Source organism: Scomber scombrus, chromosome 14, assembly GCF_963691925.1.
Source record: "Scomber scombrus chromosome 14, fScoSco1.1, whole genome shotgun sequence".
Taxonomy (NCBI): Eukaryota; Metazoa; Chordata; class Actinopteri; order Scombriformes; family Scombridae; genus Scomber; species Scomber scombrus.
In genome coordinates, this window is record NC_084983.1 from 26,547,226 (window position 1) to 26,561,655 (window position 14,430).

The 14,430-nt window shown below is 41.4% G+C and overlaps 1 protein-coding gene across 3 annotated transcripts in view; it reads left to right on the plus strand.

Moving 5' to 3' along the window:
* The window catches only part of ap2b1 (adaptor related protein complex 2 subunit beta 1), a 30,714-nt gene that overhangs the window by 3,250 nt on the left and 13,034 nt on the right, over positions 1-14,430 (plus strand). For 2 of the 3 annotated variants that reach the window (XR_009927086.1, XM_062433280.1), the window contains exons 4-15: positions 1-135; positions 1,110-1,300; positions 3,391-3,612; positions 3,789-3,909; positions 4,676-4,771; positions 5,429-5,544; positions 5,659-5,824; positions 6,220-6,318; positions 7,823-8,082; positions 9,851-10,067; positions 12,263-12,304; positions 13,003-13,155. The exon at positions 1-135 is cut by the window's left edge and continues 111 nt beyond it. Coding sequence is in view for 2 of the 3 variants with exons in the window: in XM_062433280.1 (XP_062289264.1) it covers positions 1-135; positions 1,110-1,300; positions 3,391-3,612; positions 3,789-3,909; positions 4,676-4,771; positions 5,429-5,544; positions 5,659-5,824; positions 6,220-6,318; positions 7,823-8,082; positions 9,851-10,067; positions 12,263-12,304; positions 13,003-13,155 (1,818 nt within the window). In the remaining variant the exon portion in view is untranslated. The remainder of the gene's footprint in view (positions 136-1,109; positions 1,301-3,390; positions 3,613-3,788; positions 3,910-4,675; positions 4,772-5,428; positions 5,545-5,658; positions 5,825-6,219; positions 6,319-7,822; positions 8,083-9,850; positions 10,068-12,262; positions 12,305-13,002; positions 13,156-14,430) is intronic. The other variant, XM_062433282.1, reaches the window with a different exon arrangement.

A 14,430-nucleotide genomic window follows, 5' to 3' on the forward strand; every position in this document is an offset into this window, starting at 1 on the left:
AAGGATGAAGACCCGTACGTGAGGAAGACGGCCGCTGTGTGCGTGGCTAAGCTTCATGACATCAATGCCCAGATGGTGGAGGACCAAGGCTTCCTGGACTCCCTGAGAGATCTGATCGCTGACTCAAATCCTATGGTGGGTGTTAAAGACGATGATGGACAGAGACTTTCAACCTGGAGCTGATTTTGTTAGGAGGTCATTTCATGCTAAGACAATCAGACACAATCAGACACATCTGGCGCTTTTCCACTATACAGTTCTAGCACTGCTCGGCTCGACTCGACTCGGTTTGGTACCAGGAACCTTTTCCATTACTTCATAGTACCTTCTCAACGTGAGCGGGGTCGTCATAGCGACGGCTGCACGAAACATGACTTCATTTTATACGCGACACAAACAATAACCCTCCTGTTGTCCTTGAGTCAAGGAAGGAAGGAATGGATGAAGAAGGAAGGAAGGGAGGGAGGATGGAAGGGAGAAAGAAGGAAGGGAGGAAGAAGGAAGGGAGAAAGAAAGGAGGGAGGGAGGGAGGAAGGAAGGAAGGAAGGAAAGGAGGGAGGGAGGAAAGGAGGGAGGGAGGAAGGGAGAAAGAAGGAAGGAAAAGAGGGAGGGAGGAAAGGAGGGAGGGAGGGAGGAAGGAAGAAGGAGGGAGGGAGGGAAGGAAAGGAGGGAGGGAGGAAGGGAGAAGGAAGGAAAGGAGGGAGGGAGGAAGGAAGGGAGAATGAAGGAAGGAAAGCCGGCAGTCTGTTGACGTCACATTGTAGTACCGGCTCGGCTCGCTTGGAACCTCGGCAGAGCAGATACTAAAAAAGTACCAGGTACCAGGTACTATCACTATGGAAACGCAAAAAAAACAGAGTCGAGTCGAGCCGAGTAGTGCTAGAACTGTATAGTGGAAAAGCGCCATTATTTTGTTAGGATGTTATTTAGTGCCGAGACAACCATGGAAACTTCTGATAAACATTTTGACCTTTGCCGTCCACTCTTCAGTACTTAATACTTATTTTACCTGAATTACCTAAAAGATTTATTTATTTCTACTGCTCTCTTCATCAAATCCAAACAGCATAACATCCTTTAACGCCCCTCTCACCCACGTCCGTCTTCAGGTTGTGGCCAATGCAGTCGCTGCCCTGTCGGAGATCAGTGAGTCTCACCCCAACAGCAACCTGCTGGACCTCAACCCCCAGAACATCAACAAGCTGCTGACGGCCCTCAACGAGTGCACAGAGTGGGGACAGATCTTCATCCTGGACTGCCTGTCCAACTACAACCCCAAAGATGAGCGTGAGGCCCAAAGGTAACAAGCTATAGAAGGAAGTATGGAGTGTAGGCTCGTGCCGATTGACCGTTATACCGACTGCAGATGATTGAAGAGACTGTCGCTGAGTCTCCTGACAATTTTAAGATAATTCATTTAACTTAAAGCTGGGCGATATGGACAAAATCAAGTATCACGATATATTTGACCAAATACCTCGATATCGATATTACAACGATAATGTAGAGATTCAATAAATATTTACACGATGAAATGTTTGATAAACAATCATCAGTAATGTGGATATAATGACAAAGTGGGTAAAAGGCAGGCGGGGAGTTCCGGTCCTCTGAAATGAGGCCAACGCGGAAGTAACTTAAAACTGCATTCTCCCAAAAGGCCACCAGGGGGCGACCGTTTTGGTGTCAAAAGGACTTCCGTCTCTATACAAGTCAATGGAGAATTCACCAACTTCTCACTTGATTTCTAACCTCAGTAAACGTTTTCAAAATGTGTTTATGGTCTCAATCGCTAGTTTAAAGCCTTCTTCAATGCAGTATGATGTTCATTTGGGAAATTTTGGCCTCCCTGATTTTATATGTGACGATAAAGCAGGGTATGCATTAGGGGTGGCTACGTTGTGATTGACAGGTTGATTGGTTCACAGGTTCAGGAGGGCGCCTCATGCCCCTCCTGATGCCCATATAAGTAGAATCCCTGTTTTTATTTTTCCCGGCATGCACCGGAAATGTTCAAGATGGCGCTGCTCAGATCCGATACTATTCGCTTCCAAGCAGCAGTCCGAAAACCAATGGGTGACGTCACGGATGTTACTTCCACGTTGGCCTCATTTCAGAGGACCTGAACTCGGTTTTACATTTAAAACTATAATATAATCACTCTGCCTTTCACTCTTACTTACTTTACTCTTATATAACTTCATATTAATTAATCAGCCCAAGCCTCTCTGCACATTGATTTTAGTTCAGCGTAATTAATCGATGGAGACATAATCGTTTCTTTATCTCCTGACTAAAGCACGTCTCTCTGTTCGCTGTAAATGTCTGATCATAAATGATTCAACATGTACTCTTAACTGCTTTTAACCACATGTCTTATTGTTGACTTTAACATCTGAAATGAAGATGACAGATATTTAAAATCCTGGACAAATGAAACCAGCTTGACTTGATTTCATTTGACTTATTGATAAAAATATGCTTGTTTTTTGGGTGATTTGACCATTTATTTATATACAAGAAGTCAGCTCTTGCTATGATTGATGATATTAACCGTTGTGTTGTTCTCCTGGGTCAAATTGACCCCGTCTGTTTTGACTGTTCCTTCTTTCCTCTCTTCCTTCCTTCCGTCTGTCCTTCCTCCCTCCCTCCTTCTCTCTTTCTTTCCTTCCTCTCTCTTTCCTCCATTCCTTCTTTCCTTCCTCCATCCCCCTTTCTTCCTTCCTTCTGTCCTTCCTTCCTCCTTCCTTCCTTACTACCTACCTTCCTCCCTTCCTTCTTTCTTATGTCCTTCTTTCCTTCCTTCCTCCCTTCCTCCCTCCTTTCCTGCCTTCCTTCTTCCTTCCTCCCTTCCTTCCTTCCTTCCTTCCTTCCTTCCTTCCTCCTTCCTTTCCTTCCTTCCTCCTTCCTTTCCTTCCTTCTTCCTTCCTCCCTTCCTTCCTTCATCCCTGCCTCCTTTCCTTCCGTCTTCCTCCCTTCCACCCTTCCTTCCTCCCTCCCTCCCTCCTTTCCTTCCTTCTTCCTTCCTCCCTCCTTTCCTTCCTTCTTCCTTCCTCCCTTCCTTCCTTCATCCCTCCCTCCTTTCCTTCATTCTTCCTCTCTTCCTCCCTTCCTTCCTCCTTCTTCCTCCCTTCCTCCCTTCCTCCCTTCCTTCTTCCTTCCTCCCTTCCTTCCTTCATCCCTCCCTCCTTTCCTTCCTTCTTCCTCCCTTCCTTCCTCCTTCTTCCTCCCTTCCTCCCTTCCTTCCTTCTTCCTCCCTTCCTTCCTTGATTCAAGGGCAACAGGAGGGTTAAAGAAGAATGATTAAAAGATAAAGTTAAATGCTCAACACTCTCACTTCACCACCAGATTCATCCTACTAATAGATTTTTCTTCTTTTCCTCTTCGAAGCATCTGCGAGCGCGTCACTCCCCGGCTGTCTCACGCCAACTCCGCGGTGGTTCTGTCGGCCGTCAAGGTGCTGATGAAGTTCTTGGAGCTGCTGCCGAAGGACTCCGACTACTACAACACCTTGCTGAAGAAGTTATCTCCACCTCTGGTCACCTTGCTCTCCGGAGAGCCTGAGGTCCAGTACGTGGCTCTGAGGAACATCAACCTCATCGTCCAGAAAAGGTGTGTGGGTCTTTTTTCCTTCCTGTCTTCCTTCCTTCCTTCCTTCCTTCCTTCCTGAATATAATGTAAATATCTAGACCTTGAATAGATTAATAATTCCTCTGTTACTTTTTTCTCATGGATCAACTCTTACTATAGTCTTAATATTACTAAATGTAATGTTTTCATGTGTTCAGGCCCGAGATCCTGAAGCAGGAGATCAAAGTGTTCTTCGTCAAGTACAACGACCCGATCTATGTGAAACTGGAGAAACTGGACATCATGATCCGCTTGGCTTCTCAGGCCAACATCGCTCAGGTATTAAAACACTAAAACATGGGATCTTAAGTAGAGAGGATGATTATGCTACATTAATACTCTAATAATGAAGAATTATGCTTTACAGTAACTAATATAAAAGGTATTAAGGGTAGAGGGTTTAGTTTGTATACATATAATGAATTTTAAAGTGGTAGTGTCTTTTTAAAATTATGTTAAACCACTATGTCATGATGCTTTTTCTTGTATATATACACCTGTAGCAGCCAATAACGTAATCATTTTGCCTGTTTTAAATGTAATAAAGCGATAATATCATAACATTTCTGAACCAATAATATAATAAGTTATTACGTTATTGCCTAGGTTAAAAAAAGGCCTTTTATAAATGTAATAATTGGAGCCAATAACGTAATAATATACTAATATCACTTTATTTAAGTTTCATTCATTGGATATAAAGTTTCACACTTCTATGGTCTTACTATTGTCTCTTTCTTTATTACGTTATTGGCTTTATTATAGTTTAAAACGGGCAAAATTATTAGTTTATCAGCTGTTATTATGTAATTAGCTGCTGCAGACACTACCACATATACTGCATTCAAATTAAGTATATTAATAGATTTTTATTGTTTATCTCTTGCTGTCAATTGTTATTAGACGGCTGAGTTAAAACCTATAATTTTGTTAAAGAGATCAGAGTGAAAATAAATCAATAAACCAGCTGTTGAATATCAGTGTGTGATGTTGTATTAGATACAATAACGATATATTTCACTGCTGTTTTATGTCCTTTTCGCAGGTGCTGGCTGAGCTGAAGGAGTACGCAACAGAGGTGGATGTTGATTTCGTGCGTAAGGCTGTACGAGCCATCGGACGCTGCGCCATCAAAGTGGAGGTAAGAAAAAAAGATGGCCACTGATCTTTACGCTGAAAACTCATAATGTGCATCGCAGCACAAGAACCTAATTCACTTCATTCATTGTCACAAGAAGCCTGAGACAGTAGAAATATCATCATGTCATGTAAGAAAGAGACGTTCATAAAAATCTATTTGTCCCATCCCTCTGTGGTTATTTAACAGTTGATTCTTCTTGTTATTTGGTTCCTGCAAATGTATGAAAAACAAGTTTATAGCTTCAAAGCAACAATCAATGATTCTCAGTTTTATTCTTGCATGCATGAACCTTCTTGCTGCAACAATAATACTCTCCTATTGAGAAATATTGATCAGGTTTGTCAGGTTTTTTGCTGTCCTGGTTACATGTAGGTTAAAAAAAATACTCTGAAGATTTAGATGCTCAGTAGTCTTAGCTGAAGTTTCGATGTGATGAATTAGAGCTTCATGTTTTGAATCCATGTTTAATCTGCTCTAGCGTGGCTTTGTTTGACTATGTGTACATCCATGATATCAACAATATGTCTATTAGTTGATGTCTTGTCTCTTGTTGACATTCAGTCTCCTTCTTCACAAACATATTTAAATGATATATGAGGACTGTTTATCTTCCACCGAGTGCTGACGACATGGTGTCTTTGTCCTGTTCCTCTCTAGCAATCAGCTGAGCGCTGCGTCAGCACTCTGCTGGACCTGATCCAGACCAAGGTGAACTATGTTGTTCAGGAGGCTATCGTCGTCATCAGGGACATCTTCCGCAAATACCCCAACAAGTACGTTTCCCACTGAACCCACCAAGAACTTTTTAACAATGTATTAACCAATCCCTGCTCTTTCCATCCAGATCTATATCAATCTACCATTAAGTCTATTTTGCTGTTCTTCAGGTATGAAAGCATCATCGCCACACTTTGCGAGAACCTGGACTCTCTGGACGAGCCCGATGCACGTGCCGCCATGATCTGGATCGTTGGCGAGTACGCTGAGAGGATCGACAACGCTGACGAGCTGCTGGAGAGCTTCCTCGAGGGCTTCCACGATGAAAGCACCCAGGTAGGGGGTAGATGGACTTCAGACTGAATTGTTTTAAATATCAGGATGTTTTGCTCCGTCTTAATGATACCTTCCTTCATCCAGCTGCTCCACGCTGTACTTTCTCTATCTTTAGTCTTTTGTCATGCATGCAAAAAGCTGATTAGAAACCCAAATACCCAGTTATACATGGTAAATATCTGCTTTGTTGTGGAGCACAGGCCATGTACAAAGGATTTTCCATATGCATTATAATTGTAATCAATATAATCAGCTAAGCCCACAGTTTTTGCATATACATTTCCATTTTTTTTTTTTTGGTCTTGTTTCAACTTCCCACAGCGAGGAAAGGCAGCTGGGACTTTGGGAAAATAATATAACACAATAATTACAACAGCGTGTGCTTTGATTGACAGGTCCAGCTCACTCTGCTGACTGCCATCGTCAAACTCTTCCTGAAGAAGCCGACGGAGACTCAGGAGTTGGTGCAGCAGGTCCTCAGCTTGGCCACTCAGGTGAAAAACACACACACACACAAACACACACACACACACACACACACACACACAGGGAGCTGCTGCAGGATGTTGTTTGTTTTATTACATCATCACTTTCATGGTTGATTAATTAACTGCTAGATCATGTTGTATACTTTTTCTTTTTAGCTACCATCATGGTAACAGCTGGTCTAATGGCGCTTTTCCACTATACAGTTCTGGCTCGACTCTACTCTGTTTTTTCTGCGTTTCCATAGTGATAGTACCTGGTACCTGGTACCTTTTTTAGTATCTGCTCTGCCGAGGTTCCAAGCGAGCCGAGCCGATACTAAAAATGTGACGTCAACAAACTGCCGGCCACTGATTGGTCAGAGAGTCGCTGGAAGAGTCATGAGCCGTCCCACAGAAGAATCAAACCCGGCATTTTTAACCTGCGTGTCGTCCTCCCGGGTCAAATTGACCCCGTCTGTCTTGATTGTTCCTTCTTTCCTCCCTTCCTCTTTTCTTTCATTCCTTCCTTCCTTCCTTCTTTCCTCCCTCCCTCCCTCCTGCCTTCCTTCCTTCCTTTCCTCCCTTCCTTCTTCCCTCCTTTCCTTCCTTCCTTCCTTCCTCCCCTCCCTCTTTCCTTCCTTCCCTCCTTCCTTCCTCCCTCCCTCCTTTCCTTCCTTCTTCCTTCCTTCCTCCCTCCCTCCTTTCCTTCCTTTCTTCCTTCCTCCCTCCTTTCCTCCCTCCCTCCTTTCCTTCCTCCATTCCTTCCTCCCTCCCTCCTTTCCTTCCTTCTTTCTCCCTTCCTTCCTCCCCTCCCTCTTTCCTTCCTTCCCTCCTTCCTTCTTTCCTCCCTCCCTCCCTCCCTCCTACCTTCCTTCCTTCCTTTCCTCCCTTCCTTCTTCCCTCCTTTCCTTCCTTCCTTCCTTCCTTCCTCCCCTCCCTCTTTCCTTCCTTCCCTCCTTCCTTCCCTCCTTCCTTCCTCCCTCCCTCCCTCCTTTCCTTCCTTCTTCCTTCCTCCCTCCCTCCTTTCCTTCCTTCCTTCCTTCCTCCCTCCTTTCCTCCCTCCCTCCTTTCCTTCCTTCTTCCTTCCTCCCTCACTCCTTTCCTTCCTTCTTCCTCCCTTCCTTCCTCATTTTCCTTCCTTCTACCTCCCTTCCATCCTTCCTTCCTCAGCATTACAGAGATTAGTTTTTCTTCTCTTGCTTTATGTGAGACAGAAAGCTTCATACAGCAGCAAGTACACCATCGCCTCCATGTCCTCCATTGTTTGGAGTATAAAACAAAGTCACAGCAGTTTCATGCAGCCGTTGCTATGACGACCCCACTAATGTTGAGTAGGTACTATAGAGAAATGGAAAAGGTCGTTCCTGGTACCAAACCAAGTCGAGTCGAGCCAAGTAGAACTTTATAGTGGAAAAGCGCCATAACTGTGCTCCTCGAGATCTGATTCCTTTCCTGATTTTTTAAATCAGAAGCAAGAAAACTAATTTAAAGTACAGTTGGTGTGTTAACCTCTCCCTCTACTCTCCTGCAGGACTCTGACAACCCCGACCTGCGTGACAGGGGCTACATCTACTGGCGCCTGCTGTCCACCGACCCGGTGACCGCCAAGGAGGTGGTGCTGTCAGAAAAGCCCCTGATCTCAGAGGAGACGGATCTGATCGAGCCCACTCTGCTGGACGAGCTGATCTGCCACATCGGCTCCTTGGCTTCCGTCTATCACAAACCGCCCAGCGCCTTTGTGGAGGGAAGCCATGGGATCCACCGGAAACATCTTCCTGTCCAGCACAGCAGGTCAGAACCCTTCCCACAAAAACATATCGATAATGTCTCTTTCATTGCATTTAATTAGCATCTTTACTGTTCTGCCTGCAGTATGCATGAACGTATATTGATAGATTAAACATTTTCAGAAAGAATACCTATCATAAAAAACTATCCAGGTACAATGCATGATAGATAATATCACTAAAAACCTTAAAATGTAGTATCTACCTACCTTCAGAGAGGTCTGGCAGTGCAATCATGTCATGCATCCTGGAAAACTTGATATGCAAATTCATCACAAGATTATAATAATCAGAAATCTGAGCTTTAATTTTGGGTGGTAGGTTCCCAATGTTTCTAGTCTATCTTTAAGCAATAGTCAGGAATCCATTTAAGTACTGTAATCACTCCTCCAGGCTTTACAGACTAGTGCATGTGTCTTTAAAAGCCTCCTAATTATCCAATGTGCCTTATATATGTCACTTTATAATAGTGAGTATGGCTTGGCATTGTTGACACTCGGTCCAGACGATGCAACAAAATACAGTATATGTGCCTGAAGAAATCACCAGTTTAGATCTCAGGCTCTTGAGCAATACTCGTAGCATCAATTTATAATCAGATAACACAAAGTCATAGTCGTATAATATCTATAATACATGTCGACACAGAGCAATGCAGTCCATATTTTTTTATAGTCTTATTTTTAGGTTTCATTGCCCAACACCCTGGAGACGTTGCTCCATGTCTCAGTGACTTCCAGCGCTGCTTATGAACAGGAAATCATGAATTGAATGATTCATTTTCTCAGTGATTGTCCACAGTGTGCATTAGTCTTGTTTTATAAGGAATTTCTGTCTATTAATACTCATTTTATAAGGAGAAATTATAATTAACAGCCGTAACTGAAGCAGAATGGTGTTTCCAGTCTGCTGCTAGTTTGAATTTGACTTTAATTTAAATGGATTTAAAGACACTATGAAATAAACACTTTAAAGTTATATCCAAACCCATTTTTTAATAATATTTATAGTGTTTTAAATGTCCTGAAAGTGATCAAAATCAGATGCATGCTCACATTTTCCCATAACGCAGAAGACAATATTCACTCCTGACTGCAGTATTATTATTATTATTATTATTATTATTATGACATGATAGTATTATTGTTATTACTCTCTGATATGACACTAGTGAATCATCTCAGTCCATGAATGAGTATGTGTATTTTATATGTATATTGGCAGTGGTTCTACCTCGTTGTTTTCTGCATTGAGTTTTCTGTTGTTGCTTTTTTTTTTGTAGAAATTTGTTTTACAGTGTTTTTATTCTACGTTATTGTATTTGTTTTGATGTTTTCCATTTTTTATCTTTATATTTTTTCAACTTTTTTTAAATCATTTATCTTTTTTTTAATAATTTATCATTATATTTTTATCTTTTTAAATCTATTTTAACCTATTTGTTTCTCTTTTAATAAACCCTTTTTTTCCTCTTTTATTTTACTTCTCTATTTAATTATTTTATTTGTCTTCTAATCAAATTTTTAACCTAGTTCTAGTCCTACTTTTATTAAACTTAATCTTTTATTTAACTTTTTGTCTTTTTAACCTATTTCAACCCTTTCTCTTTTATTTTACTTATTTATTTAATTATTTTATTTATTTAATTATTTTATTGGTCTCAAGTTTTGTCTCTTAATTTAATTGTAAAGCCACTAGCCTGTATGAAAAGCTGCTATATATAAATAAATAAAGTCTGATTAATTGATTGATTGATTTTCTCCTCTTACCAGTACTTCGGTTTTCTCCCACCACAGCATCGATACTGGTGAGAGCCCAGTGAGCGGTGGACCAGCGGCCGCCATGGATCAGCCACACGTCATCCCGAGCCAGGGAGACCTGCTGGGTGACCTGCTCAACCTGGACCTGGGTCCTCCGGTCAACGTGCCCCAGGTCTCCTCCATGCAGATGGGTGCAGTGGATCTGCTGGGTGGAGGTCTGGACAGCTTGGTGAGTTTAAACACAAATATATACACACACATGATGATGATGATTCTGGAGATTTATAATATAAACTGTGCTTCCTCGTCTCTTATCTCGAGCAATCTTCATCTTTTTTTCATCAAAGGACAATAAGTTGTTTACGTCAGCTCACAGCATTAAATCTCTACAGCTGTAATTAAACACTCCTATCGTCTGAGGAAGGAAAGTCGAACTCATCTTCATTAAAGGGCAACATATAAAACCTAATTTAACCTCATGAGGGCCGGATCATTAAAAAAAGATGGAAGGAAGGAAGGAAGTAAAAGAAGACAGGAAGGAAGGAAAAGAAGACAAGCAGGAAAGATGGAAGGAAGGAGGAAAGGAAGGAAGAAAGAGATGAAGGAAGGAAAGGAAGACAAGAAGGAAGGAAGGAAGGAAGGAAGGAAAAGAAGACAAGCAGGAAAGATGGAAGGAAGGAAGGAAGGAAAGGTGAAAGGCAGAAAAGATGGAAGGAAGGGGGGAAGAAGAGAAGGAAGGAAGAAGGGAAGGCAGGAAGAAGAGAGAGAGGAAGGAAGGAAAAGAAGACAAGCAAAAAAGATGGAAGGAAGGACGGAAGAAAAGAAGGAAGGAAGAAAGAGAGGAAGGAAGTAAAAGAAGACAGGCAGGAAAGATGGAAGGAAGGACGGAAGAAAAGAAGGAAGGAAGAAAGAGGAAGGAAGTAAAAGAAGACAGGCAGGAAAGATGGAAGGAAGGACGGAAGGAAAGAAAGAAAAGAACACAGGCAGGAAAGATGGAAGGAAGAAAGAGTGGAAGGAAGGATGGAAAGAAGACTGATGCAGATTTTTGATGGGTTCTTTTTTTATATAAACGCAGATCAAACTTGTATATTTGCATATATATAAAAACGTGTATCAGCTGCACAAAAATAAAATAAAAGATGCATTTTACTTCCATTGTTCTATTCTGTGGGTCACATGAGGGAAAGGTCTGACTAAAAGAAATGTTTCATGGTGTTTTTACAGCTCTTAAATATAAAAAATGGGTTAAAATTTGACCCTGAACAGTTTGTAAGGAATAACATCAACCTCATCTTTTTAATCTTTGCAACTTTCCTACAATTATTTAATTTAATATCTATTTTTCTGCACTATTCTGAACATACAGTAGTTTAAAAGCTCTGAGGCTGTTTCATGGTCATCACCAGGAAACTGAGGCAGGAGAGTCAAACTCATCTTCATTAAAGGGCAACATATAAAACCTAATTTAACCTCATGAGGGCCGGATCATTAAAAAGATGGAAGGAAGAAAAGAAGGAAGGAAGAAGGGAAGGCAGGAAGAAGAGAGAGAGGAAGGAAGGAAGGAAAAGAAGACAGGCAGGAAAGATGGAAGGAAGGACGGAAGAAAAGAAGGGAGGAAGGAAGGAAGGAAGACAAGCGGAAAAGATGGAAGGAAGGATGGAAGAAAAGAAGGGAGGAAGGAAGGAAAGAAGACAGACAGACAGAAAAGATCGAAGGGAGGAGGGAAGAAAAGAAGGAAGGAAGGAAAATAAGACAGGCAGAAAAGATGAAAGAAGGAAGGAAGAAGGGAAGGCAGGAAGAAGAGAGAGGAAGGAAGGAAAAGAAGAGAGACAGGAAAGAAAGAAGGAAGGAAAAGAAGGAAGGAAGAAGAGAGAGGAAGGAAGGAAGGAAAAGAAGACAGGCAGAAACGATGGAAGGAAGGAGGGAAGAAAAAGAGGAAGGAAGAAAAAGATGGAAGGAAGGACGGAAGAAAAGAAGGAAGGAAGTAAAAGAAGACAGGCAGGAAACACAACACAAGAGCAATCTAAAAAACATCAAATATCACTATAAATGTTCATGTTAAATATCCAGAATAAATACATGTGGGACATTAACATATTAATAACCTGCCTTAAGCTTAAAGCTTGGTGCAACATGGTGCTTTTTTTTCCTCCCCAACATGGAGTTACATTTCTTGCTGGAATATCTGGACTTCTTTTTAATAATAATAATAATAATAATAATAATAATCTTCTTGCAGATGTTTTTACTCCACTGTCTAACAATAACCGTGCAGAGTTGCTGTTTTCCCAGAAACTGAAGGGTGCTCCTCTTGATGGGTTGCGGTTGCTAAGAAACATCTCTGTCTCTGTTTGTGTCTGTGTGTGTGTTTGTGTGTTTTGGTCTGTCTTTTTTTGGGGGTGTGCCTCTTCCTCTCTCCTGTAGCTGGGGGGAGACCTGGGCGGAGGTGTTGGGGGAAGTCCAGCAGTAAGTCAAGCCCTTCTGTTTGGCGGCTTTGCCTGTACCTGCATGCTGCACGCTTCCAGAGTTTTTTTTATTTTTTAAATTTTTTTCTTATTTTAACCCACCAACACTCTTTTTAATCCTGGTTTCTCTTGTTTCACATCTCATATAACTTAAAATAGAAGATGACACAGATGTTTTGTATGTTTTATCCCATTTCCAAGTCTGGAAACCTCCAATTTTTTTGATCTTGAAGAGCAAATTTAACTTTCATTATTCACCAAATTGCAGCAACAAATGCACTTTATTGCATTTTCGAGTGGTTGCAAATCACGATTAGTCCAATAAAAGGTTGAGATAATATAAATTTGGCAACATTTTTGACAGTTTGTCACACTGTTTATCTCTCTGTATTAGCAAACAGTGATTACATCATCATAGTGTTGTAATTAATGGGCTAAAACACGCAAAACCACTCTCACCTCACATTTGATTTTTTTTTTGTCTGTCATAAGGGGCTTTGGCTTTTTTCATGATATAAATTGATTGAAATGTATTTGTCTTTTTTGTTTATTTAAATCATTTCCTGTTATGCAAGAAGAACATTTGGCATGATTACTTTTCTAGCATCATCATGACGCTTTCTGAAATGACAGCAATTAAAATTATGTGTTTTTTGTGTGTGTTTTTCTGTTGTTGTTGTTGTTGTGTGATTGTTTTAGGTGGGACAGAACTTCATCCCGTCGTCTGTGCCCAGTACTTTCGCTCCGTCACCAACACCCGCACCTCCGGCTGTCAGCAGCGGCCTCAACGATTTGTTTGAGCTTTCCACAGGAATGGCTATCACTACCGGAGGCTACGTTGCCCCAAAAGCAGTGAGTTCACATAAACACAACTACAGTCTTTATAAGTCTCAGTAATAGATGTATTTCTCACCTTAAAGGCTGAGAAGTTACATGCAGGAAAATGAAACATGGTAATTAAGTGACTCAGGGACACTAGAAAATAGTTTACAAGTGTTTCATAAATCCTTAAAGTGTCTCAGTAGGGTTAGGCTGAAATTACATGAGTTTTAAAAAGCAGTGCAGCAGCTTCTCTAGCTCCTGGAAGGAAGGAAGGAAGGAAGGAAGGAAGGAAGGAAGGAAGGAAGGAAGGAAGTAAAAGAAGACAAGCAGGAAAGATGGAAGGAAAGAAGGAAAGATGGAAGGAAGGACGGAAGGAAAGAAGGAAGGAAGAAAGAGAGGAAGGAAGTAAAAGAAGACAAGCAGGAAAGATGGAAGGGAAGATGAAAAGAAGACAAGCAGAAAAGATGGAAGGAAGGAAAGAAAGAAAAGAAGACAGGAAGGAAGGAAAGAAAAGAAGACAGGCAGGAAAGATGGAAGGAAGGAAAGAAAGAAAAGAAGACAGGAAGGAAGGAAGGAAGGACGGAAAATAAGACAAGCAGAAACGATGGAAGGAAGAAGGGAAGATGAAAAGAAGACAGGCAGGAAATATGGAAGGAAGGAAAGAAAGAAAAGAAGACAGGAAGGAAGGAAGGAAGGAACATAAGACAAGCTGAAACGATGGAAGGAAGAAGGGAAGATGAAAAGAAGACAGGCAGGAAATATGGAAGGAAGGACGGAAGGAAAGAAGAAAGAGAAGAAGGAAGTAAAAGAAGACAAGCAGGAAAGATGGAAGGAAAGAAGGGAAGATGAAAAGAAGACAAGCAGGAAAGATGGAAGGAAGGACGTAAGGAAAGAAGGAAGGAAGTAAAAGAAGACCAGCAGGAAAGAAGGAAGGAAAGAAAAGAAGACAAGCAGAAAAGATGGAAGGAAGGAAAGAAAGAAAAGAAGACAGGAAGGAAGGAAGGAAGGAAGGAAAATAAGACAAGCAGAAACGATGGAAGGAAGAAGGGAAGATGAAAAGAAGACAGGCAGGAAATATGGAAGGAAGGAAAGAAAGAAAAGAAGACAGGAAGGAAGGAAGGAAGGAAAATAAGACAAGCTGAAACGATGGAAGGAAGAAGGGAAGATGAAAAGAAGACAGGCAGGAAATATGGAAGGAAGGGCGGAAGGAAAGAAGGAAAGAAGAAAGAGAAGAAGGAAGTAAAAGAAGACAAGCAGGAAAGATGGAAGGAAAGAAGGGAAGATGAAAAGAAGACAAGCAGGAAA